This window comes from Silene latifolia, chromosome 9 (assembly GCF_048544455.1).
Source record: "Silene latifolia isolate original U9 population chromosome 9, ASM4854445v1, whole genome shotgun sequence".
In the NCBI taxonomy this organism is placed as follows: Eukaryota; Viridiplantae; Streptophyta; class Magnoliopsida; order Caryophyllales; family Caryophyllaceae; genus Silene; species Silene latifolia.
Window position 1 is genome coordinate 68142713 of NC_133534.1, and position 27158 is coordinate 68169870.

The 27158-nt window shown below is 35.9% G+C and overlaps 2 protein-coding genes across 2 annotated transcripts; both read left to right on the forward strand.

Moving 5' to 3' along the window:
- Window positions 1-15442: 15442 nt before the first annotated feature.
- On the forward strand, window positions 15443-16132 carry LOC141601161 (uncharacterized). The gene has a single exon (XM_074421431.1). The coding sequence runs from the start codon at window positions 15443-15445 to the stop codon at window positions 16130-16132; it is 690 nt and encodes a 229-aa protein (XP_074277532.1).
- Window positions 16133-18094: 1962 nt separating this feature from the next.
- Window positions 18095-18769, forward strand: LOC141601162 (uncharacterized). Its single transcript, XM_074421433.1, has one exon. The coding sequence runs from the start codon at window positions 18095-18097 to the stop codon at window positions 18767-18769; it is 675 nt and encodes a 224-aa protein (XP_074277534.1).
- The last annotated feature ends 8389 nt before the right edge of the window (window positions 18770-27158 follow it).

Sequence of the window (27158 nt, forward strand, 5' to 3'; positions counted from 1 at the left end):
ACGACCAGGCTATATGAATTACCAGAACTCTATAAGTGGTCACTGCCCGACAGAGTGTCTTATACATTCTGCCTATATGATCGGCTAGTCATCTCTTATGACTCTATGGCACTTGAACTTGCCATCAATCTCATCACACTCTAGTAACTTGGAGACGTCACCTCATATAAGCAAGGGGCCAATACTATGTTAATCCAGTTCACTTTAATAAGGTTCAATATTGTCTCAACAACCTTTTTGGATATAACAAAGTAATAAAAGAGTTTGTAATTAAACTCTAACGACGAATGCATTATCACATATGTAAAATTGATACAATATCAATTACTACATAATCTATAATCCATTTTTAATTTTGTATATGGTTGTAAATTTCAACTGAATTGAAATGACATGACTTGTCATGTTAAGCCCTTGAGAAGGCTTTGGTTAGTAAGTCTCAGCAACACTTTGCATTTAACTACCTTTACAATATAATTTTTCCCTTTGTTATGTATAATCTTTATTATGAAACTGCTGAGTACGTGTCTAGATCCAATCTAGACATAGGCTCTCTTGCCTTAGAATAGCTCCCACTGTCCTCACGGTGAATGGGATAGGACCTTCGGCTAATGGAACGAACTATCATAGTTCCTCCAATTCATAAAACCGAATCCTTATATTATCCCTTCCTTCTTGCATATCTCATTATTGCAAGTGTACTCAATTTTCGTTGTATATATCTCATTGTTCAACTGCCTAGGATGTTTCTAGCAGATATACTCCTTAAATAATATTGCCAAGATGGTTCTCCAACCATCCTTATGTGTTTAGGATATGGTTTTTATGTAACTTATTGCACATAAATCCAATGATTATTTCTACACACTTATCCTCTCTAATCTATCACTAAAGAGTTGGATACTAAAGATGTCTTACACCTCTTCCTAGTCTCCCAATCACTTCTACATGGAAGAGAGTATTGACCCATTATTTTCAATGAATAATATGTTATCTACATATGAGACATGGAATACAAATCATTAGTACTTCTTGAGTACTAATGGTACTTCTTGAGTACTAATGAATAGACTATATGGCTATATAGTGACTTTCACATAAATTCGATTTATAACCTTTCGTCATACTCTAAGTATACGAATTTTAAGAATGGTGATACATCTTAGCTTAATGAATTAATCCCGCAGCGGAAGCAAGTGGATTTAATTGCTATATGTTCAATGCCTTTGAACTTGTCTAGACTCTTATCATTATAAGAATATTCATTTAACGCTAATATCGTCTTAGAACTATCTTTATAGGTTTGGATACCTTAGAGATGTATTATTCCTCTCCTAAGTCTTTCATTATTCATAATAATCAATATGTCCCTTACATATAAGACTATTAACACCACATTACTCCAACTAAACTCCATGTATAAACAAAACTACTCGACAATTCGAGACATGTTTATCACATGATCAAAACATACAATTCAACTCCATAACTTCTACTTAAGATTTCTTCTTAAGTTTGTATCCTACCTTAGGATAGTTGCGATTGCTGATTTTAAAATCCTCCAAGATGATATTAAAATCCAACTATATCAAATCATATCTGAATACAATGAAGCGTTGTTGTTCCGTGCAAAACCCTTTGCCACCAACCAACCAAGCTAAATAAACATTTTCATGTTTATGCTTGCTTTGGACTTTTGCGGAGTTGGAACTAGATAAAGCATTTTAATAAGTTACAGGTTTGTCACTTTAAAAACTAACATGACTCCTGTCCACTTTCGGTTTCGAATAAATAATTACTAATTTTGACCAAGAAGGAACATCTTCCTACGTCTTATAATCAGTTTGTGGCTCTTGAACATTTTCTCCCACTCTATCTATAAGAAATAATCCTCTTTTGTTTAATAGACAGCATCACGAGCCACAAACCCTTTGTTCTTGTGATCATGTAGGAAGAGATACCACATTTTCACCATCAAAACAAGCTACAATTTAGGTACCAAGCCTAACCATATCTCATATGAAATGTAGATGATTACTTTAATTATGTTTTGATTTAGTGAAAATTTAAATTCGAGACAAATTTTTATAACATAAACTTCCTCCAACTTTATTGTAAAGATTCAATCATATCGTAATGAAAATGAACTTGTAATACCATATCACATTTCTTTTGGTGCGAATAAAAGTCTTCACTTTATTGTTCCTTATTTTATCACAGTACTAATACCTTGGTTTTATATCTCTAGGTTTTGATACTTTTAAACATTCATTGAACTTATTCAAAGAATTTCTCTTCTTACCTCGTTAAGTGGATACCAAGTATCTACCTAGTTCGTTGGTAGAAGAGATGAAGAAGTAATAACCCTTTTTGATTGAAATTGTATTTGACCATACACTTTAAGGTGTAAATAGGGCGAATATCTTGCTCTATTCATAATACTTTTCAAAGAAAAATCATGAATTGTCTTGCTTTGAATACAAGATTCGCATACACCAAGAGATTCTGAATCAAATGGTTTGGGACACTAGTCAAAACTAGTTTCTAAATGCGAATTTCAATCGGGTATTGAGAAATGATAGGGGTCACCAACTTGAGTCTTGTATATATGACATTTATTTTTAGTTTGAATATAAATACCTTGATTTGTATGGTCTCACCATAAACTTAATCGTGGTATGTAAGGGCACAACTCTTGTTTTAATTGCATAATAGAAAAACCCTCTGCGTTTTATACAAAAACTTGAATTATATTCTTATTTAGACTTAGTGTACATCACAACAATTATTGAGGTACAATTCTAAATACAAAACTAAAATGAATACATTACAATATTCATATGTTCATGGATGAATTGGTAACTACCTAGTAACATTCGTATCAATTTCATTCATGCTAGTCATCATACGATTATTCAATGTTAGGATTCTAAGGATCTACAAAACCATCGGATTGTGTTATGAATACATCCTCCTCTAAATACCCATTTAGAAATGTGGTTTTGACATCCTTTTGCCATATTTCATAATCATGAAATATGGCAATTTCTAACATGATTCACAAATTTGTATCAAATACCCATGATGTGGTAATTAGCAAGAATGCAATGTCAATGTCATAGATATTCGGGAAGGAATATGTTGGACTCACACGACCAACTTCCTTGATCTTTACTTATTGGGGTTTGTATCTATTTAAGTGTCTAACACCTTCTCTTTCGAACCTAATTCTATCCTGAACGATTAAGATAGGTTCTTAATTCTTATTGCTCCCACTCACTTTAAGAGTTTCTACTTGATGAAGACTTATCTTCATGTAAATTCCTAGTTAATCCTTCACAAGGATGAACTTTATTATGGTATTTGGTCAATCAAGATTTCTAACAAATCAATTTATCAATTTAACATTGTCATGTTTCTTGATCACTTAAGTGCTTAATGACAAGTGTTTAGTTTGAGCAATAAGACTTTTTGAACCGTGAATCCATAGATGATATAATCATAACATATTTTATTAATCATTACTTATAATCATACTCTTCACAAGAAATCATATATAGGCATGTTAGGAATTTAAGATGCTAATCTTATATAACATAGGACAACTCCTATGGAGTTCTATGGAATAGAACGATTCCTATGGTACTATTCCATGCCCTATTTAAACAGTTCATATGAGGATTTAGAAAGAGATTATATTTGTCGTTAGTAATATTGGTTTAGCGGAGACTCGTGTTATAATCGAATTGATATCGTATATTAATACGAGAAATGATAAAGAACAACATAAAACAACGAAATAGTGGGAAAAGAAACATTCATCGTTAATCTATGAAAACATTTTAAAATGTTTTAGCATTTATATAATGACCTCCACCCAATTATATAAACGATTCCGAGATCCAAATCCATATTAACTCGGGCACGGGAAACCGATACATCCCTCACTAATATAACTCGGTGGGTTAACTCTTTAACCGATTCTACAATTAGAAATTTCGGTCGATGAATTTCATAAATTTCATATCTAGCCCCGGAACATAAGACTAGTCTTTATATCCCGTTGAGTCCAACCAAATTTCGCATGTAATAACTTGTTATTACCCCACTTACCCGATGAAAAATGAAGGTACTCCTGGAAACGGAATCTACCCCAAATGTCAAAGGGATTCATGGGTCCTACTATTTGGTAAGGCTAATCTCAATTTTAAATACGTGAGAAGTCTTGTCGATTTATTATCTATCACTTTTATGTGAACTATATTAGTGAACTAACAATAATTATAATCGACAGGGTCGAAAAGACGATAAAAAATGCATGCGGTTTATGGCGATTTGGCAATGCATGCAACATATAAAGAGAAATGCAAAACAATAAATAAATTTCCTAGTATGGCCTTTCCTAAAATAGAAAATCTTATATTCTATTTCATATAAAAAACCAACTCCTTTGGTCCCTTGAACTTCAAGTGGCACGCTTCCCAAGAACACCGTCTTTGTCCGAACGCCTTTCCGAATGACACCGTCGTGAAGAAACTTCGGAATTACAAATAATAATAAAATACATAGCTATTCCTATTATACTTTTGTAATATGAAAAACTAGTAAAAAATAAAAGTGATACAAGATCACATTAAAATTACAACCGAATCGATATTCCCTTACATTACGGAAAATATTGAATAACTAAGGCAATACTAAGATAAAATTACATAATTCAAAATTATAAATAAAATATGACATTCATCAATGAAATATGAAACATTATTATATGTGATTAACATGCCAAATTAATGTGCCAAATCGCCCTACTTAAATCTTATATCGTATATAATCTGGTTTTATGGAAACGCCCGATAATAATTTATTAAAATCACAAAAGAATACTAAATCAAATTTTAGTCCAATTTAATTATCCTAACCTTTAAGGACTAAAAAATTAGTCATCACTCAATTTTTGACAATAATTCAACTTGTTTTACGAGTAACATTTATGCTCATTTTTTACCTTAAAATCATAACCTTTTATGATATAAATCCAAATTAAATTACAATAATTTTAAATTTTGAATTTCAAATTGTTGAACATTCTGGAAAAATTCCATGATACTCATAATGTCAAAAATCAAGGTTAAAATATTTCGAATTTATTTCGAGAAAAATATAGTTGCTATTTATTGGTTTTATCAAATAAAACATCTAAAGCATATGAAAATTAATCTAATCAATGTTCCAACTTTAGATCTGATTTGTGGGATAATATTGCAACCTAAAATAATTTTCTCATGCCATGTAATTTGTTTTAGCTATTTTTGCTAAAATAGTCACCTTTTTATGTCATATTTACACTAAAAAAAATACATAAATCATGCAAAATGAATCAAGTTCATCCCAAATTTTACAACCAATGAGTAAAATGTGCATGTGACATTATATTAAAATTTCATGGCCTGTTTCGAAGTTTAACTAATTTAAACCATTTCACCTCCATTTATGTCATTTTTTATCTCATAAAAATTATAAATCATGCAAAATAAATCAAATTTATACGAAATTTTACATACAATAAGTAAAATATGCATGTGAGGTCATATAAATATTTCAAGGTCATAAACTTAGGCTAACTATTTTTAGCATTTTAAACACCATTTTACTCAATAAAATGTAATAAAATTACTAAAAATTATTAAAATGAGCCATAAATTACCATAAATCATCAAAATGACCTAAATTCATTCTAGAATCAGAATATATAATATGCAAAAATTTTCGTGACTTTATAATATAAATTAAAAAATCTCTAGTTTTATATTTTACATATTTAACTCGGAAAAACTATAAACCGATTATGCATGCAACAACCATTTGCTCTAATACCACTTGAAAGGATACTATACCCTCTAATTAAACTTATTTAATTATAGATCTAAAAACCCCTAACCATATTGAACAAAAACCTAGAGAGAGAAAGAGAATGAACGACTAGTGCCGCCATTGTTCGTGCATATGGCTAGGAAAACTAGCCATCAACGTCAGCGTGACATGAATCTGAGAGGAAGGAGTATCACTGCAAAGAAGAAGGACGATGATGAAGTAGTGGAAGAAATTGAGAATATGGAACAGAGTAACCCTAATGCTACGTTGGAAAGACCAGATGTTGATGAGATGGGTAAATCCAAAAAGATACATGACATAGTAGGCATACCAGAACTGGTTGTGGAGACGGAAGAGGAAGGAGAAACTGATGAGGAGATAGAGGAAAGTGATGAGGAGGAAGAATATGTGAAAGATAGCGTGGAACAGGGGATAGTAAACCCGAAAATCCCTGAACAAAGTGAAGAAACAGAGACTGAGGAGATTGAAAATACTGAAGATGAGAAGAAGGATGAGCAAGAGGAGATGTTACAGATCCAAATAGAGGACGTTGAAGAAGAGGTAGAGTACTGGAAGCAGGCAGTAGTATATTTTATCCTAGGTGCTAACCCGCCATGGGAGATTGTGGAAGGTTACATAAGGAGAATATGGACAAAGTTTAACATCGACAAAATCTCATTCATGCCAAATGGGATATTCCTAGTTCGGTTCAAAACCTTGGAGATGAAAGATAGAGTGCTATGTTCAGGACATTACCTTTTTGATAATAAACCCATGATCGTCAAGCCATGGGAGAAGGACATGGAGATGAGTAAGGCAAATGTTAAATCTGTGCCAGCATGGATTAAAATCCATAATCTGCCTATCAAATTTTGGGGCAAGGGTCTTCCTAAGATCACTAATCTGGTAGGCAAATATGTGAAATGTGATGTGGCCACAGAGGAAAGAACAAGGTTAGGGTATGCTAGGGTTATGGTGGAGTTGCAGGTGGACCAACCATTGCCAAAGAATGTATCGTTTAAAGATGAGAATGGAGATGTGGTAAAGGTGGATATTGAGTATGAATGGAAACCTGTAACTTGTATGAAATGCAAGGGTATGGGCCATGAAATGGAGAATTGTAGGAAGGGGGAAGCAAAGAAACCAAACCAGCAACTCATTAGGAAGGAATGGAGGCCAGTGCAGAAGGTGACTGTCCCTGCTAGGGCTCCTGAGCCAGCAGTTCAGGAAACTACACATGTGGAAGGGAGATCAGCTGTGGGGTTTCATACTCCTAGAAAGAGGTTTGTGAAGATGCATACTAATGATAGACCAAAGGAGGGGTACAGTAATGAGAGTTTTGGAGCTTACTCTTATAAGGAGGTTGCTGCCTCCCCTCCTAAGAAGTTCAGTTCAGAAAAGGGTAATGCATCAAATACTATTTTATCTAATGGATAGGATAGGATTCTGGAACATAAGGGGTATGAATAGGGTAGGCAAACAAAGAGATATAAATAATTTTTTGCAAGCTAATAATATAGGTTTATTTGGGTTACTTGAAACAAAAATAAAGAATAAAGCTTTTCAAAAAGCTGCGAATAGTTTTTCTAATTGGTGTATCACTACTAATTCGGGATATCATTTTGGAGGACGCATTTGGATCATTTGGAAGCCAAGCTACTTTAGGGTGAATGTGATAGAATACAATGCTCAATTTGTTCATATGAAAGTTGATTCTTTGGTGGATAGGAGGAGTTTTTGGTTAACAATGGTGTATGCCTTCAATGGACAGCATGAGAGGGAGCCTCTGTGGGATAGCTTGAGGAAGATTTCAAACCTGATTAATGGACCATGGGCAATTGCAGGAGACTTCAACTGTGTTCTGTCTGCATCAGAGAGAGTAGGGGGTAATACTCATTTGGTGAAATGGGGCGATTCGGAAGATGTACTGCAGATTGTGGGGTGGTCGATGTTCTGCAGAGGAGCCTTGTTTACCTGGAACAATAAGCGAAGCCTGAGGAGCGTATATATAGCGAGAATTGATAGGTTCTTGGTCAATCAAGTCTGGTGTGATTCATTTTTCGATATATATGCTCATTTTTTGCACGAGGGTTTGATGGATCACACACCTTGTTTATTAAAGAGCACTAGTCATAGTCAGGGTCAAAGAAATTTCAAATACTACAACATGTGGGGTGGTTCAGAGAAGTTCATTCCGTTGGTGAGGGAGAATTGGGATGCTGGTTTCACGGGCACACCTATGTTTAGACTGGTTAAGAATTTGAAAGGCATGAAAATTTGTACTTAAGGAGCTGAATAAAGAGTGTTTCAGTGATATTGAAAATGCAAATTTGCTATCCTACGAGAAAAAGGTGGAGGGGTTGCAGGAAGGGATTAACAGGGATCCTACTAATGTGCAAAAGATCACTGAAGAATACGAAGCCTCTATTCAGCTACAGGAGCTAGCAAAGGCTAGGGAAAGCTTCCTTGTTCAGAAATCTAAGCATAATTGGATAAAGGATGGGGATGCAAATACCTCATACTTTCATGGTCTGCTGAAAAGGAGAAGGAATATGAACAAGGTTGCTATGATTGAGGATGTGAATGGCAAGGTGTGTGAGACTCAGGAACAAATTCAGACGGCATTTATTGACTACTATCAATCTCTACTTGGATCAAGTAAGGAGACTAAGAAGATACATAGAAGAATCATTGCACAAGGACCTGTGTGTACTGCTGATCACTGGCATATGCTAAGGAAACCTGTGACTGGGGAGGAGATAAAAGAAGCCCTCTTTAGTATACCTGACATTAAATCACCAGGGCCAGATGGTTATACAAGTAAGTTTTTCAAAGATGCATGGGGGGAGATAGGAGGGGATGTGATAAGAGCAGTCCAAGATTTTTTCCAAAGCAGGCAACTACTCAAGCAACTTAATTCCACGAATGTTACACTTATTCCTAAGTGTGACAGGCCAAAAAGTGTGCTCCAATTCGGACCAATTGCCTCTTTGCAATGTTGTTTACAAGGTCATCTCAAAGTTACTTTGTTCCAGACTAGCTGAAGTGTTGCCTCACATTGTAGGACAGAACCAGGGAGCTTTTATTCAGCAAAGAAGCATACAAGAAAACATCTTAATCTGTCAAGACTTGATCAGGCTATATGAAAGGACTCATGCATCTCCAAGATGTATGTTCAAGATAGATTTGCAGAAAGCATATGATACTGTAGAGTGGTGCTTTGTTGAGAATCTTTTGGAGGAGCTCCAATTCCCTTCTGATTTTAAAGCAATGATTATTCAATGCATTACTACAACTTCCTTCTCCCTCTCTTTAAATGGAGAAATGTTTGGATACTTCCAGGGGAAGAGGGGCTTAAGACAGGGGGACCCCCTTTCTCCCCTGATCTTCACACTGTGTATGGAGTACCTGACTCGTTCCCTGCAATATGCCTCCTCAAAGCCTGAATTTCACTATCATCCTATGTGCAAGAAACAAAGACTCACTAGTCTTATGTTTGCAGATGATGTCATGATTTTCAGTAAGGGGGATGCTACCTCTATGATGTTGTTGTTACAGTCGTTTTCTACATTTTCTAATGCATCTGGACTACAAGTTAGTGCCTCGAAATCTAATGCATACTTCAGGAATGTACCTGAGCAACTTAAAACTGAGATATTGCAGATATCAGGTTTCAGTGAAGGGAGCATTCCTTTTAAATATCTTGGTATGCCAATCCAAACTACAAGGCTCAGGAAGCAAGATTGTGAGTGTCTTGTGGATAAAATTTGTGCAAGGATACATGGGTATGGGGCAAGAAAGTTCTCTTATGCAGGAAGGTTAGTCATAGTCAAGAGTGTGCTTAACTCTTTACACACTTACTGGGCATCTATGTTTGTTCTCCCTAAAGGAATCATCAAAAGGATTGAAGCAGTGTGTAGGAATTTCCTATGGGATAACTCAGCAGACTACAGGAGAGCTCCTCTAGTGGGATGGGACACAATTTGCAGACCTAAAGAGGAAGGTGGTTTGGGGATCAAAGACCAGGAATTTTGGAATAAGGCAATGGTAGGAAGACTGGTGGACTGGGTTGCTACACAAAGAGACTCTATCTGGGTTAACTGGGTGCAAAGTAACTATCTTAAGGGACAGGCGTGGATAGAATACAAGCCTAGTTCGAATTCAAGTTGGGTATGGAGGAGAATATGCAAGGTTAAGGAAGATATGAGGAATGGTTATGTTAATGGGGAGTGGAGTGTTCAACCAGGAGGATACTCACCTGCTGGTTGTTATGGTGGTTTGAGAGGTACTAGGCCAAGAGTTCAGTGGGATAAGGCAGTTTGGAATGGATGGACAATCCCTAAACACCAATTTATGGGATGGATGGTTGCTCATAAGGCACTGAATACAGTAGAGAGGCTAGTCAGGTTTGGGGTGATCATCGAGGAGAAATGCTTCTTGTGTGGCATAGCTGATGAAACAATTGAGCACTTGTTCTGTGAGTGCACTTACAGTAGAAGAGTGGTGGTGGAGCTGAACCAGAACACTGCCTGGACTTTCCCTGTCAGGGATTTGGTTGAGTGGTGCAGTAGTAGAGCAGGCACGGGACTTCAGAAGGGAGTACAAGGTGCCATAGTGATGAGCTTGATGTACCAGGTCTGGCAGCAGAGGAATAGAAGTAGGAATGAGATGAGTTTGCTTAGACCTGAAAGGGTGGCAGGTATTATCTTGGAGAATATGAACTCAAGAGTTCGAACCCGGGAAAGAACAGTGATGACTCTTGCAGAACGAGATTGGTTGACTAAAATGCATCTTATAGAATGATATCCCTTGTATGAACACCATAATGTAATTATTTTTTCATATTAATATATTTCTCACATTTCACCAAAAAAAAAAAAAATTATAGATCTAAATAACTCTTTTAATTAGATGTTGATCTTATGCATGCATAACTTAAATAAAATTAGGAGTAAGAATAAAATTCCTTACAATATGGAAATCGGATTTTAAGGGCACAAGTAAGAACACCTTTCTTACTTGTTCTTGAGCTTAAATATTGGATGATTTCTTTTGTCTCAAATGTATGAGAACCTCCTATCAATTGCACCAAGAGAACCTTCTTAAAACTACTAAATAATTAACTAGATTAGTTTAGTAGCTATCCTTAAAATATAATCTAATATTATTTTGTATTACTACTTCTAGTAATTTGTATATTAAATATAAGAACAATTAACTTTCTAAAACTCATTTTAGAGAAAAGAGAGAAGAGTAAGAAGTAAAATTATGTAAGAATGAATGTGGGAAAAATAAGAACAATTCTTATTATGGGTAGGGGAAAAACTGTTGGGTTCATATATCCATCTAATTAGACTCCTCTAATTAGATATAAAAATTACTCATTAATTTATTTTATAGATCTAGTGCATGCAAGAAGTTAATAATCAAAATAAGGAGAAAACGATTCTTCTTACATTGGTGAGACGGAATATTGGGCACAAGTAAGGACTCCTTCCTTCACTTGTTCTTGAGCTCACTAACATGGGATGATCCTCCAAAACTCCATAGGTTCAATAATGTGAACACCTCCTCTTAGTGGCACCAAGACTATCCCACAATACTAATATTATTACTAACTTGATAATAATATTAGTTACCTTAAATTAATTTCTAATATTGGGATTACTACTTCTAGTAATATATTTAATGTATTAGAAATTATAGAACAAATTTTTATGGCTTTCTAACTATTAGAGAGAATGAGAGAGAAAATAGTTGAATGAATATTTTTGAATCAAGTATGAATGAAAAATAAGAAAAACTCTTTCTTATTTTGTACAAAGGGGGCCGGGTAGGTTGGGTGCCAAAAGCCAATGCATGACCTTTACCCTTTTCCCTTTTTCTCTTATCAAAGAGTGTAGGGTTAGGGCTAAGACCATTAGATAATGATTATGTCTTATATCAATTTAAAAGACAATTAAATAGAACCCTAAGCACCCCATCCATTTCGGTCCATTTCATAAAATGGAAATCCATTTTATTTTGTCAAAATATCAATTGTCACACACAACATGTCACATGTAGCAAGTAATCATGTAATTAATTATATTAATGCATATTTAACAATTAAATATCAATATATAAATTAATTAAATTACATATTATAAATTATCTAGTAATTCATAATAACATGTGTATAAAATGGGTCATGTTAATAAAATTCACAATATTTTGTTACTATAATTAACCATTCATTCTTATCTTAATTGTTTCATAAACAATAATCAATTTTAGTAATATAACATATTAATTACTAAATTGAATCTTATTTAATCAAATTACCATAAGATATAATATTCTCTCTTTTATATATATCAATTTGTTCAATTTAAGGATTTAATCAATTTGTATCGTCATACAATCAATTAACTTTACAATTGAGGGAATCGTCCTTTAGGTGTGACCTTAAGGGATCAACTGATCACCACCGTCAAACGACGGTAATGTCAAACTCTAGTTAGACAATCATTACCGATTAATGTTAATCAGTTGACATATAAATGAATCATCCCTTTACGCATTCTTATCTTGAGATTTTATAATGTGATCGCAGTATTGTTGAGGACACATACTCCAACAATCTCCCACTTGTCCGTGACAAGTTTGCGTCACCAATTCTCTTGTCCTATTACAATCTCCCACTCAATGCAAGGTGTCTTGTAGGTCATCCTTGGAAGTGATCATATCAAGAGTGGTTTCCTCGATCTGGAGAGTAACTGTCTGACCGGAATTATCTACCATAGATACCTTCCGAGCGTGGCCACGCATTTTCAGTTCACTACTCCTCGAGTGGCCCTGAGATTTTTAAATAACCCTGACAAGGGGGTGGACAATTCCTATCGCACTATTCCCTTTGTCTAGCCACAGCTCATCATGACCCAAAAGATGCCACCTCATTTACGAAAGTCGTAGAGCATAATTTAAAGTCACTCAGAAATTGTGCCAACTTGGGCGAACAGTCTTTGGTCAAAGAATTGACTCAAAACAATACTATAGTAGCTCTCGCCACGACCAGGCTATGCGAATTACCAGAACTCTATAAGCGGTCACTACGCGACAGATTATCTCTTACAGTCTGCCTATGTGATCGACTAGTCATCCCTTATGACCTTATGGCACTTGAACTTGCCATCAATCGTATCACACTCTAGTCACTTGGAGACGTCACCTCATATAAGAAACTAGGGGCCAATACTATGTTAATCCAATTCACTTAAATAGGGTTCAACATTGTCTCGACAACCCATTTTGAAAAACAAAGTATTAACGAAATAAGTTTTTAATAAAACTCAAACGATGAATGCATTATCACATATGTAAAATTGGTACCATATCAATTACTAAATAATCTATAATCCATACTTAACATTGTATATAACTATACATCTCAACTCAATTAAAATGGCATGACTTATCATGCTTAGCCTATGAAGAGGCCTTGGTTAGCAAGTTTTAGCAACACTTTGCACTTTTCCTAACCTTATTATGTACTATTTCCCATTCTTGTGTATAATCTAGTATTGTAAGAACTTCTTTGAGTACGTGTCTAGATCCAATCTGGACATAGGCTTTCTTGCCTTTGAATAACTCCCACTGTCCTCACAATGTGTAGGGTTAAGACCTTTGGTTATTGGAACGAACTACAATAGTTCCTCTAATTCACAAAACCGAATCCTAATATCATCCCTTACTTCTTGCATATCTTATTATTGCAAGTGTACTCAATTTGTGTATATCTCATTGTTCAACTGCCTAGGACGTTTCTAGCAGATATCCTCCTTAAATAATATAGCCAAGATGGTTCTCTAATCATCTTTATGTGTTTATGAATATGGTTTTTGTGTAACTCCTTGCACATAAATCCATCTCATTTCTAAATGCTTAGCTTCATATCTTTAGTACTTCCTGAGTACTAACTAATGAACTATGTGGCTATATAGAGACTTCTCTCAAAGATTCGATTTATAACATCTCGTCATACTCCAAGTATACGAAGTTTAAGAATGGTTATACATCTTAGCGTAATGAATTAATCCCACAGCGGAAGCATGTCGATTCAATTTCTACATGTTCAAAACCTTTGAACTTGTCAACATTCTTATTAACATAAGAATATTAACTTTATGCTAATATCCATTGAACTGGATATCTTAGAGATGTATTATACTTCTCCTAAGTATAATACATGTATAAACATAAGGGTTTTGTTCTTATTCACTGCAATGGCGATTTAGGGTTTTGTTCTTATCACTGCAATGGCTAAAAATAAGAAGACTGCTCCTAAATCTAGTAGAGTATTACGATTAATAGCACAAAAAACCACAAAAAAATTACAAACTAATACTAGTACTCCAAATAATAATGCATCTGGGTCGAGATTTCAGCCGATTTGTTCTTCTGATGATGCTCTCCTGGAAAATTCTCTGGGTGGGCACACTGATGAGCAATTCTCTGTTATCCGGCCTTATAATCTAAGTCTGGGAATGGATTCCATCTCTGAGGAAGTCAGTGACGATGATAATTGGGAGGAGGTTTCACGCATAGGTAAGGCATCTGATTCAGGTCATTGATGGCTACGTGCTAGGAGCCAACCCCCCTTTTAAGGTCATTGATGGCTTTGTTAAGAGAGTATGGGGTTATACTGATTATGATCAACTATCCTTTAATTCGAATGGTACCTTTTTGGTGAGGTTTAAGACGGAAGAGATGAAGCTTCGTGTGCTGCAATCTGGACCAATTTTCTTTGACAATAAACCTGTGGTTGTCAAGGAATGGACTCTGGATTGTAAAATGATTAAGGAAGCTGTTGACATGGTCCCTATCTGGATACGGTTTTATTGCCTCCCACTGAAGTTTTGGGGGAATGCTTTGCTGAAAATCGCAGCACTTGTAGGCAAGCCTGTAAGATGTGACAGTAATACTACTCTTAAAACTTTTTTGGGTCATGGTTGAGGTTAAAGTAGGGGATGCTTTGCCTGATGTCATAGAGTTTCTTGATGAATTGGGTGAAGTTCAGAGGCAAATAGTGCATTACGAGTGGAGACCTATTGTTTGCTCTGATTGCAAAGCCTTGGGGCACTATGCTAGGGACTGCAGGAAGAATCAGAAGAGGCCAGCTAGGAAGGTTTGGGTTCTAAAAAAGCCTGTGCCTTCTACTCAGGTCCCTACTGTTGCTAATCCTGTGGTTGATGTACCACGTGAGGATGCTATTCCTGTGTCTGAACCTGTGATTGAACCTGTGATTGGAATAGGACAGGTCAGGACTATGCCAACCAAGATCTTTAGTGGGGGATTTGAAGGTTTGGTCACTCCTATGCCTACTATGTTTAACTCTTTTACTCCTGCCAGGATTATTACTAAAATGACCAGGCAGGGGGGCATTAGTGGTAGTGGGGGGAGAACTTTCATGGAGGTGGTGGAACAGTCAGTTCATTATACTAAAGTCCTTGGAGGGGCAAAGGAAGGAGACCCTACTACAATTGAAAATGGGTAGCATGGGGTTTGGAACGTACGTGGTATGAATAGTATGAATAAGCAAGCTGATATTAAGAGGTTTCTGCATACTAATAATTTAGGGTTATGTGGTCTTTTAGAAACTAGGGTTCGTTGTGGTTCTATAAATAAAGTTCATCAGGGTATTGGTGCTCATTGGGAGGTAGTTCATAATAATAATGTGCATGATGGTGGTAGGATATGGCTTGTTTGGGATTCTGCTATCTTCAGTGTTGTTATTTTAGGGTGTGAAGCTCAGGTGATTCACTCAAAAATCACCTCTCTGCAGACTGGTCATGTTTGGTGGTTATCTGTTGTTTATGGTTTCAATAGGGTACCTGATAGGGTGCCTTTATGGGGGTCCTTGACTGCAATGCATAATGTTGTTAATGGGCCTTGGATTGTAATGGGTGACTTTAATAACGTTTTGGCTCTAAATGAGAGGTTGGGGTCTGAAGTTTCTAATTATGAGATAAGAGATTTTCAACAATGTGTGACTGACTGTGGACTGGTGGATGTTCCTGCACAAGGGGCATTCTTTACTTGGAATAACAAGCATGGGCCAGGTGATATGGTGTTTAGTAGAATTGATAAGGTGTTGAGCAATGATGAGTGGATTCAACAATTCCCTGATGTCACTATTATGTTTCATCCTGAAGGGCTGTTTGATCATTGCCCATGCACTATCTCTTTGACTGCTAGTGGAAGTAGAAGGAAAGGGTGATTTAAATATTTGAACATGTGGGGTAAAGATCCAGACTTCTTACAGACAGTTCAGGAGGTTTGGGATACTAATGTTGAGGGGTACAAGATGTTCCAGCTTACAAAGAAATTAAAAATGCTTAAGATCCCTTTGAGAAGGCTAAATGGGAGTGCATTTGCTAACATTGAGACATCTGCTCAGGTGGGTCAAATGCACATGTACTCTATGCAAAAGAAGCTTCATGAGGACCCCCTGAACCTGGATGTCCAAGCTGAAGCACAAGCAGCATGTGCTAGCTTCCATTTATTGCAAGAGGCTAGGAGTAGTTTCCTTAATCAGAAAGCTAAGGCTCAGTGGATGGCTGAAGGGGATGATAATACTTCTTACTTCCATACTATCATCAAGGCCAGAAGATTGCAGAATAGAATTCTCTTTATTCATGATTTGAATGGTAATAAGTACAACAAGAGTGAAGATATTGAACTTGCTTTTGTCAACTACTACAAGGACTTGCTGGGGACTAGTAAGAGAACTAAGGGTGTTCACATCCCTACTGTTCAGACAGGGAGTATGGTCTCTGAGGAACAAAGTACTGAACTGACCAGGGAGGTTTCTGGTCAGGAGGTCCTGGCTGCTTTGAAAGATATCCCTGCTAACAAGGCGCCTGGGCCTGATGGGTATACTTCCCAATTCTATAAAGATGCCATGGAGATTGTGGGTACTGATGTGGTAGATGCTGTATTGGAGTTCTTTAACTCTGGAAAGATGTTGAAACAGATTAATGCAACTACACTCACCCTCATACCTAAGAAAGTTAGACCTGAGTCTGTTGCTGATTTTAGACCCATTGCTTGCTGCAATGTGGTCTATAAGGTTATCTCCAAGGTGATTTGCAATAGATTAGCTCTTGTCCTACCCACTATTATCTCTGAAACACAAAGTGCTTTCATTAAGGGGAGGGATATTGTGGACAATATCTTAATTTGCCATGATCTTGTGAGGTTATATAAGAGGAAAACATGTTCCCCTAGGTGTATCATGAAGGTAGATTTGAAGAAAGCTTATGATTCTGTGGAGTGGAGGTTTATTGAGCAAATGCTCCATGCTTTGAAGTTCCCTGATATGATGATAAGATGGATTATGGAGTGTGTGACTACACCTTGGTTCACTATTTCTCTCAATGGGTCTAATTTTGGGTATTTCCAGGGGAAGAGGGGGCTAAGACAAGGAGATCCTATGTCCCCCCTCCTCTTTACCATTGGTATGGAGTATCTTAGTAGGGTTCTTAATGTGGTTACCAGCAAGTTGGAGTTCAATTACCATCCTCTCTGTAAGGCTTTGAAGCTGACCCATTTATGTTTTGCAGATGATTTATTGATGTTTTGTAGAGGGGACAGAGGCTCTATCTCTATTATTCTTAGAGTCTTTGCTACATTCTCTGCAGCTTCTGCGCTTGTCATGAATACAGATAAGTCTGAGATTTATTTTAATGGTATGGCTCAAGGGGAGGTGGATTATATTTTGCAGCTGTCTGGGTTTAGAGCTGGAGTGTTCCCTTTTCGTTACTTGGGTATTCCAATATCTTATAAGAGAATGGCAGTAGGTGATTGCACTATATTGGTGGAGAAAGTGGTCAGCAGAATCAAGGGATGGGGGGCAAAAAAGCTTAGCTATGCAGGTAGGCTTGTTCTCATTAGAGCTGTTCTGACTCAGCTGCATACTTTTTGGACTAGAGTCTTTGTAATCCCTCTCACTGTTATTAATAGGATTGAAGGGGTCTGCAGAAATTACTTATGGTCAGGCTCTGACCAGTATTTGAAAACCCCTGTTGTCTCTTGGGAGAAGATATGTAGTTAGAAGAGATATGGGGGCCTGGACATTGTTAATGCAAGGATTTGGAATCAGGCTGTGATAGGTAAGTATACATGGTGGTTAGCAGCCAAAGCTGATCATATGTGGATCAAATGGGTGGATCATTTTTATATGAAAGGCAAGTCTTGGCAAGAATACACCCCTTCTTCTAACTCTAGCTGGACTTGGCGCAAAATCTGCCAGATAAGAGATGTTTTGAAACCTGGTTACCTCAATGGAAAATGGATTGACAACAATGGTATTTATTCTGTTTCCAGTGGGTATAAATGGCTTTGTGGTCAGCAAAGCAAGGTTACTTGGTGTCCATTGATCTGGAATAAAACTAGCATACCTAAACACTCATTCATTGGCTGGTTGGTTGTGCAAGAGAGACTCATGACCAGGGAACGATTGTTGAAGTTTGGTTTTATTACTGATGGAGCTTGCCTATTCTGCCAGTCCCATTTAGAGACTCATCAGCACTTGATGTATGAATGTAAGTTCAGTCAGCTTTGTTGGGATCTTATTCGAGGCTGGCTTGAGATTGACTTCCCTACACCTGGCCTCGTTGCTTGGTGCCTTAAATGGAGATGCAAATCTCTCATGAAGAAGCAGATAGTGTTCACTGCTATTGTGGCGGCATGGTATCATCTCTGGCATGCTAGGAATGTTTGCAGGCTAGAAGCGGTGTTGATTACACCCTCAGTGTTACTCAAGCAAGTCAAGCAGGATGTTTGCAGGAGGTGTAAAGATAGAGTATGGTCATTGAAGGCTCACAAGCTACTATGGGAACCTACATATGACTAGTTAGTTTCGAATTAGTTTGGAAGTCTGTTGACTTGTAAAATCTAGTTTGGTGTGACAATTTGTAACGAACTATCCTATTTAAGATTTATAATATATTCACATTCCACCAAAAAAAATAATTACTCGACAATTCTAAAGGTTTATCACATGATCAAAACATACAATTCAACTCCTTAACTTCCACTTAAGATTTCTTCTTAAGTTTGTATCCTACCTTTGGATAGTTGCGATTTACAAAACTCAGGCAAGATGATTTTAAAATCCAACTATATCAAATCATATCCGAATACAATGAAGCGTTGTTGTTGCGTGCAAAACCCTTTGCCACCAACCAACCAAGCTAAATAAACATTTTCATGTTTATGCTTATTTCGGACTTTTGCGGAGTTGAAACTAGATAAAGCATCTTAATAAGTTACAGGTTTGTTACTTTCAAAAATAACATGATTCCTGTCCACTTAGATTTCGAAGAACCAAGTAGGAACATCTTCCTAAGAAATATTTACTGATTTTGACCAAGAAGGAACATCTTCCTACGTCTTATTCTCGGTTGGTGGCTCTCTGAACATTTTCTCTTACTCTGTCTTTAAGAATAATCCTCTTTTCCTTAATAGACAGGATCACGAGCCACAAACCCTTTGTTCTTGTGATCATGTAGGAGGAAAGAACACATGTTAACTATCGAAACAAGCTACAATTTAGGTACCATGCCTAACCATATCTCATATGAAAAGTAGATGATGCTTTAACCATGTTTTATATTAGTGGAAAATTTAAATGCCAGACTGTAACACCCCGTATTTTATTAAGTTGGATAAAATTCTTTTAATTGCTATTTTGAATTTAATTACATCATTTAACGATTTATATATTTATGCTTAGCTAATTAATTAATTTCATCATAATTCGATACGTTAATTTTAATAATCATTAATAAGTTTATTTAAAGTTAGTTCGAGTTTATTGAAATTAGTTCGAGTTTATTTATTTAATAATTTCCGTTTCTTTACGAGTCCTTATGAAAGTTGTTTTAAGTGAACCCGAGATGGATTTTGGGAACAAAACCGTCCAATTAGCTATTTTGAGCTTATTTCACTAAATTAGCAATTTTTTATTAATATCCGTTAGTTTCGTAAAAATCGCTAATAATTCCGTTTCAAGCCGATTTCTTATTATTTACGTTAACTAGCTGAGTTTATTTTATTTTCACTCATTAAATTTATTTATTATTGATTCCGTTTTATTACTGAAACTTTTACTTAAATCGGTTAAATTTAACTCGAAACGGTTTTAATAAATATCGAAGTTACTTAACGATGAAGAAACGTACGTATAATAAATAGCAGGCAGGCAAGCTGCTCCCTCATTTCTCACGCATCATTCTTCTTCTCCCTTCCTTTTTCTTCTTTTCGTTCTGTTTTAATTTTTATCAGATTGTAAATTGATCCTGCCACTCCGTTTGTCATCCGTAATCAATTATTTTCGTTCCATATTGCTCCTCTCGTCGTTCTCGTCATTCCGATGTAAGTAACATTCAGTTTCGTCATGTATTTTTACAAACCCAATTTATATTTTCAGCTTTATTTATTATAAGACGGTTGTATGTACTAAAATAGACGGTCTTGTAGAATATTTGTTAGTCATGAAGGACTAGTTCGATCGGAAAAAGGTAACGATAACGGATTACTAAATATTACTTGTAAAATATGTTTATTTTGAATGCTGGTTAGTCTGTTTTATAATTAAGACGGTGTATAATTATATATAGGGATCCTTATGGATGTTAATTAGTCAGTGGTATAGTTGAGACGGTGTATACTGATATGTGGAGATGATTGAGACGGTGTATACTGACCTCTAGGGATCATTTGGGATGCTAGCTAGTAAGTGGTATATTTAAGACGGTGTATGCTGACATGTATGGATTGTTTTGGGTGATAATTGGTGTGTTTTATAGTTGAGACGGTGTATACTGACATTAGGGATTGTTTTGGACTAATTTGGACTCTGTGTTGGGGCGATTTTTGTAGTCTTTAGGGTCTGTTTTTGAGTTGCTTTATACTTGTGGATTTCCGCTCTAAAACCGTTTTAAATGCTGACTTAGTTGGCTCAGCTAGGACTGTTTTTAGGCGCGAGAATGGAGTCTTAAGGGGACGATTGGTACTCTGTTTTGGGCAGGGACGAGAGCTGTCATCGTGGGTTTTCACTTTGCATTTGAGGACTGGAGTTGGGGTCGAACTTAGGCATCTTTTGGGTTCTGTTTTGGACTGATTTTTGGGTCAGGTTATGAAGTAGGGTGAAGGGTGGCTATGGGTAGTCGGGTGGTGGTCGTGTCGGACTCTTTGTGGCTTGCTTTTAGGCGAGTCTGATGGCCTGGCCGTGGCCTAGCTAAGTCACGAGTTTGAGGCCATGTGTAATTGGTGGTTAGGCCGAGTTTGAGGTTGTCATAATAACTTTTGAGCCGTGTCCATAAATTGTTTTGACGCTAGTTTGGTTTATTTAAAATATAATTAAATTAATTTCTGTCTCATATTTTATATAAAGATAATTCGTTAATATCGTCCTTTCACATAATTATTTTAGGTGGCTCATATGTGGTTGAAGATGAAGAGTAATTTTGGGTTTTAGAAGCTTTCTCAAGTTATTACTTGTCTCTTTGCTAGCGTAAGGTAACTATTCCGAGTTACTCGACGAATTAATGTCACATTAGTAGTAAATGTGGTGCTTGTTGTTTGTTAAGTGTTTAGGTGATTGATAATGTTTTACTTTCATTTTTCACATGATAGAAATTGGAAATAGCATGAGAATAATATGGCGATAAAATTTGTAATTTGGGCCAAAGTAGGCCAAGACTCTGAGCTGGGCCAGATTGACCGAACGAGTTTGGTCAAGCTAGGTTTAAACCAGTCAGCCTCGATTTGACCGATGACCCGTCGCGGGACTCGGGTCGAGGGTTTGTCTTTGAGGTGAGATTGGTTGTTATTGGAAAATTTATATTATGTCTTGATATTTGTAATTATCATTTCACATGTTGGTTGTTGGATGAATTGGCTGCCTTATACTTCATTCTTATTGCCTCTTTGCCATTTTAGCTTGTTCTCATGAATTATGAAATTAACGGTTAGCTGGAATTTGGATTATTATTGATAATGGAGATATTGTTGGATTGTCAGTTGAATTGGGTATCCTACTTGTCTTGTGTGGTGTGGGCTAAAGTATTCAAGTGGGACTAGTGGGACTAGGTCCTAGGTGAGTATTTCGGCCTTCATCATAGATAGGTCATTATAGTCTTTGACGAGTGTATGTTCACCGCTTAATAGCCTCTGTGTTCCGATTTGGTGGGTTTATATCCAAGTTGGGGCATGACCTCGTTACTTATTTTGAGAGTAAGTGGTCAGCTTAAGTACTAGCCAACCCTTTGGTGGACTCCTTAGGGTACTCACATGGTTTTATACAATTGTGGGTCTTGGGTGCGGTGGTGTGTATCCGCATGTCTAGGTCTCTGTGATTTTAGGCTAGGGTTGTGTTGTGTCTTGGCCATGTTTTGATAGAACCTCTGAGCCAAGATACCGGTTCGATTACCTTCCCTACCTCGTGGTATAGACTCGAGTTACAGAGTGACTATTGACCGTACTAAGAACTTATGCCTGTCTTTGATATATTGCCCTTTCTTGTTTGATGATTCTATGAATCATAGAAGGTGAGATGCAAGCCGGCTATGGTTGATAGAGTTTGGATTCTGGATGTTATGTGATTCACATGATAGTGTAGTATGAGTCGGTCTAGTATTCACATGCTAGGACTATGTGTTGTTATATTGTTGTTCACATGATAAGCACGATTGTCTAGCATCTATATGCTAAGGCTATGTGTTATTCATATTCATATTTTTATGTTTACATGTTATATTAATTATGACATTTCGTGGCTGGGAGAACTCGGAGTTACTCCCCACTGACCGTGGCTTTCGTATTTGTATAAAATGCGATTGTGTGTAGGTGATGCATATATGGGGTACATGGACGAGCTAGCGAGCAAAGTAACCTTGGGACCTAGATTGGCTTTATTTTATTGTGACCCTTAAACACTTTTTACGTCACATACATTTTAGGGACATATGTCTCCCTCTTTGCATTTGGTTGTATAATTTGCTATTCGCGACTTTAGCGATGTTTCATTCATGAGATTTATTTTAGACCTTGCATGTTTGACACCTTCCCATTTGGATATCTTTATAACAGGTTCAGGTTTTAAAAATTACAGGTTTTTACTATAATGAACCTATTACAAACATATCCATGCAGTTTTATTCTAGAGTTACGTGTTTATTTTTCCGCAATAAATGAGGGTGTCACAGTTGGTATCAGAGCATATTTGCTCCCGACGCACGTTTGTGCACCCCAATATAAATAACTTGACCTTAAAATAATAAACTCGAGAGATGGGTAAGATGGGTAGACTTAGGACCTTATGTTGTAGTCTCTTTATGTTTGCTCTTTGTTAGGTACTAACCTGTTTGTTGATTGTCATTTGATAATTGTTGCGTTCTTGGATCAATGACCGTGAGCTTATCTATAGCTAATGGAGTTATTACCCTTATTATAAAAAAAAAATTTGAACTAAAGGTTTTGAAAATATTTTAATGTTTTTCACTGGTTTTAACGTCAATTAGTGTTAAAGCTTGTTATTGGAGACGTCTGATAATTAGTTTTATCATTTGTTGGTGTAAAAATGTATTTTTATGTCTTTGAATTGGAATATTGATTTTCTTGAGTGATCGCCAAGAGTATCTCCGTTCCATTGAAAGGACACTTATATTTTAAGAAGATCAAGATTTAGTGCCTATTCTTTGAGGATTGAAGATTTGTTCAACCTTTGAAGAATGCTTCTACTTCCTTGAAGATGTTTCTCGTTCTTTTTGTATCTCGCCTTATTCTTAATCTCTTGGTGCTTATCCTCCTTCTAACCTCCCTTCTGTTTTACTTTATAAGCTAAGCTTGTACTCCTAACTTGTCTTTTGTTCCTTGCTTATCCTCCCTTAACGCCATATGATAGTACTCTTTCTTGTGAGGAATGTTGACCTGGGTTGGAAAATTCGACTTTTGAGGAGATTGTTTTGTGTCTGACCCTTAACCCTGGCTTTGAGAAGTCGTGATGTTAGAAAGACTTAGGTAATGTGATGAGACATACTTAGTGATTCTTATACCTAGTTCCTTGACAAAGTGAGTATAATCGATTGGTGGATTCTTTGTGTTAGGAATGAGTTGCCTATGTTACTAAAGTTATAGAACTTAGCTTTGTTGTTTATGTTTGGGATTTGAAAGCTTAGTAGGTTGAGCGTCGTCGCCTTAGGAGTAAACATGAGATAAGTTTAGAATTTGAATTTGGAAGAAAACCCATTTTTAGATGTTAACAATCCCGTATAGATTGGGAATGTGATTTGGTGTTAGTTGTTTCTTGAGGACTTTGTTGAGAAGTCTTTGTCAATTTATTCTTTGATTTTTAAAACATTGAGGTTGTGTCGAGTGCTTGAGATAAAGAGATGCTTTTATACTTGAGTGGTAGATTTGCTTTAGGGAAATCCTAATATGTGATAAGATAGGTGGAAGAAGTATCTAACCGATTTATCACCCCTTAAACGAGCGTTTATTTTACCTTGACCCTTGTTTGGGATTTGGTCGTTTTTTCATGAAGGTACAATACCATAATAGGCGTGACCTTGTTAGAAAGAACCTTAAGTTTTAGGAAGCGTATGGATTAAGCCTTAAAATCCTCTTTCATACCATTAATCGTTTTCCTCCCTTTCGTTCATACTTTGGTTGGATTTGATTCTTAAGTATAAAAGTTTACTCGTTATTTCCTTGTCTTGAATACCTCCCTAATTCTAATATCTCTTACTGGTTGTTAACTAGTTATCTTTATGATTAGACTCTTTTAGTCTCACACCCTGACATGTTGCTTAAGTTTCCTTGTTGTCTAATTTTCCTTTCTCCTTGATCATAAGCGTTACCATTCATACCTCATTTCCTCGCTTCATCTTGCTCCTCCTTTAAGTTTGACACTTGTATCTTGTGAAACTCTATCTTTGACATCCTTGTAATTTTGACTTCAATTTCTACCCTATGAAATTCATTATAGCTCTCTTGTTGCTTAAGTTTGAGCTCTCTTAACATACTTTGTTTCTATGCTATCTAAGTTACTTTCCTTTTTGTACAACTTCTAAACTTTCAAGCTACCAGTTTCGATTCATTCTTAAAAGTTTATGTCACTTCTGCAAACCTAACCTATTTTTAAAGATCTGAAAATGAAAATTTGATTTAGTTCCCTATTCCTTCCTTGAATATAAACTCATTTATCGTAATTTTAATTACTAGACCCGAGATTTCGTTAAGTTTTGTCCAATTTCTGTTAACTTTGATCTATTTATGACTTCTTTGTTAAAGTTTAATGTTACACTTTCAGGGATTTGACCCCCAATTGGGTTTAAAAGCGAAACCTTTATTTCTATTTTGGCTTTTTGCAAAAGAAAATTTGAGTAGATTACCTTTTCTTTTGATTTTAACGTTGATCGTATGTTAGAACTCGTTATTAGAAACGTTTAATAACTTGTTCTACTCTTGTCGACGAGTGATTTTCGGTTTTAAATTTGTCTTTGACTTGGAAGGTTAGCGTTCTTGTGTGCACAACAAGAGCAATTTCGTTCCATGAATGAGACTTATACTTTTGAAAACTCTTCATTAATGTTTTCGAAAGTATTTTGATTTTTGATTTATACAAATGATTTGCCTTTGACCTTATCTTGGATTTGGAATGTGATGTTCTTGAATGCGCAACGAGAGCACTTCCGTTCCTTTGATGAGAATCTGGTTCTGTCGGAAAATTTTATTTGAAACTTTTGAAAGAATTTTGATTCTTACGATAAGTGACTTTTTAAATGTTTTGGTTACCGATTCCAATTTCAGTTTTATTTTTATAACCTTTCATTTATACTTTCAAGTTTCGAGGACGAAACTTTTTAAAAGATGGGGTGATTGTAACACCCCGTATTTCATTAAGTTGGATAAAATTCTTTTAATTGCTATTTTGAATTTAATTACATCATTTAACGATTTATATATTTATGCTTAGCTAATTAATTAATTTCATCATAATTCGATACGTTAATTTTAATAATCATTAATAAGTTTATTTAAAGTTAGTTCGAGTTTATTGAAATTAGTTCGAGTTTATTTATTTAATAATTTCCGTTTCTTTACGAGTCCTTATGAAAGTTGTTTTAAGTGAACCCGAGATGGATTTTGGGAACAAAACCGTCCAATTAGCTATTTTGAGCTTATTTCACTAAATTAGCAATTTTTTATTAATATCCGTTAGTTTCGTAAAAATCGCTAATAATTCCGTTTCAAGCCGATTTCTTATTATTTACGTTAACTAGCTGAGTTTATTTTATTTTCACTCATTAAATTTATTTATTATTGATTCCGTTTTATTACTGAAACTTTTACTTAAATCGGTTAAATTTAACTCGAAACGGTTTTAATAAATATCGAAGTTACTTAACGATGAAGAAACGTACGTATAATAAATAGCAGGCAGGCAAGCTGCTCCCTCATTTCTCACGCATCATTCTTCTTCTCCCTTCCTTTTTCTTCTTTTCGTTCTGTTTTAATTTTTATCAGATTGTAAATTGATCCTGCCACTCCGTTTGTCATCCGTTATCAATTATTTTCGTTCCATATTGCTCCTCTCGTCGTTCTCGTCATTCCGATGTAAGTAACATTCAGTTTCGTCATGTATTTTTACAAACCCAATTTATATTTTCAGCTTTATTTATTATAAGACGGTTGTATGTACTAAAATAGACGGTCTTGTAGAATATTTGTTAGTCATGAAGGACTAGTTCGATCGGAAAAAGGTAACGATAACGGATTACTAAATATTACTTGTAAAATATGTTTATTTCGAATGCTGGTTAGTCTGTTTTATAATTAAGACGGTGTATAATTATATATAGGGATCCTTATGGATGTTAATTAGTCAGTGGTATAGTTGAGACGGTGTATACTGATATGTGGAGATGATTGAGACGGTGTATACTGACCTCTAGGGATCATTTGGGATGCTAGCTAGTAAGTGGTATATTTAAGACGGTGTATCTTTGACATGTATGGATTGTTTTGGGTGATAATTGGTGTGTTTTATAGTTGAGACGGTGTATACTGACATGTAGGGATTGTTTTGGACTAATTTGGACTCTGTGTTGGGGCGATTTTTGTAGTCTTTAGAGTCTGTTTTTGAGTTGCTTTATACTTGTGGATTTCCGCTCTAAAACCGTTTTAAATGCTGACTTAGTTGGCTCAGCTAGGACTGTTTTTAGGCGCGAGAATGG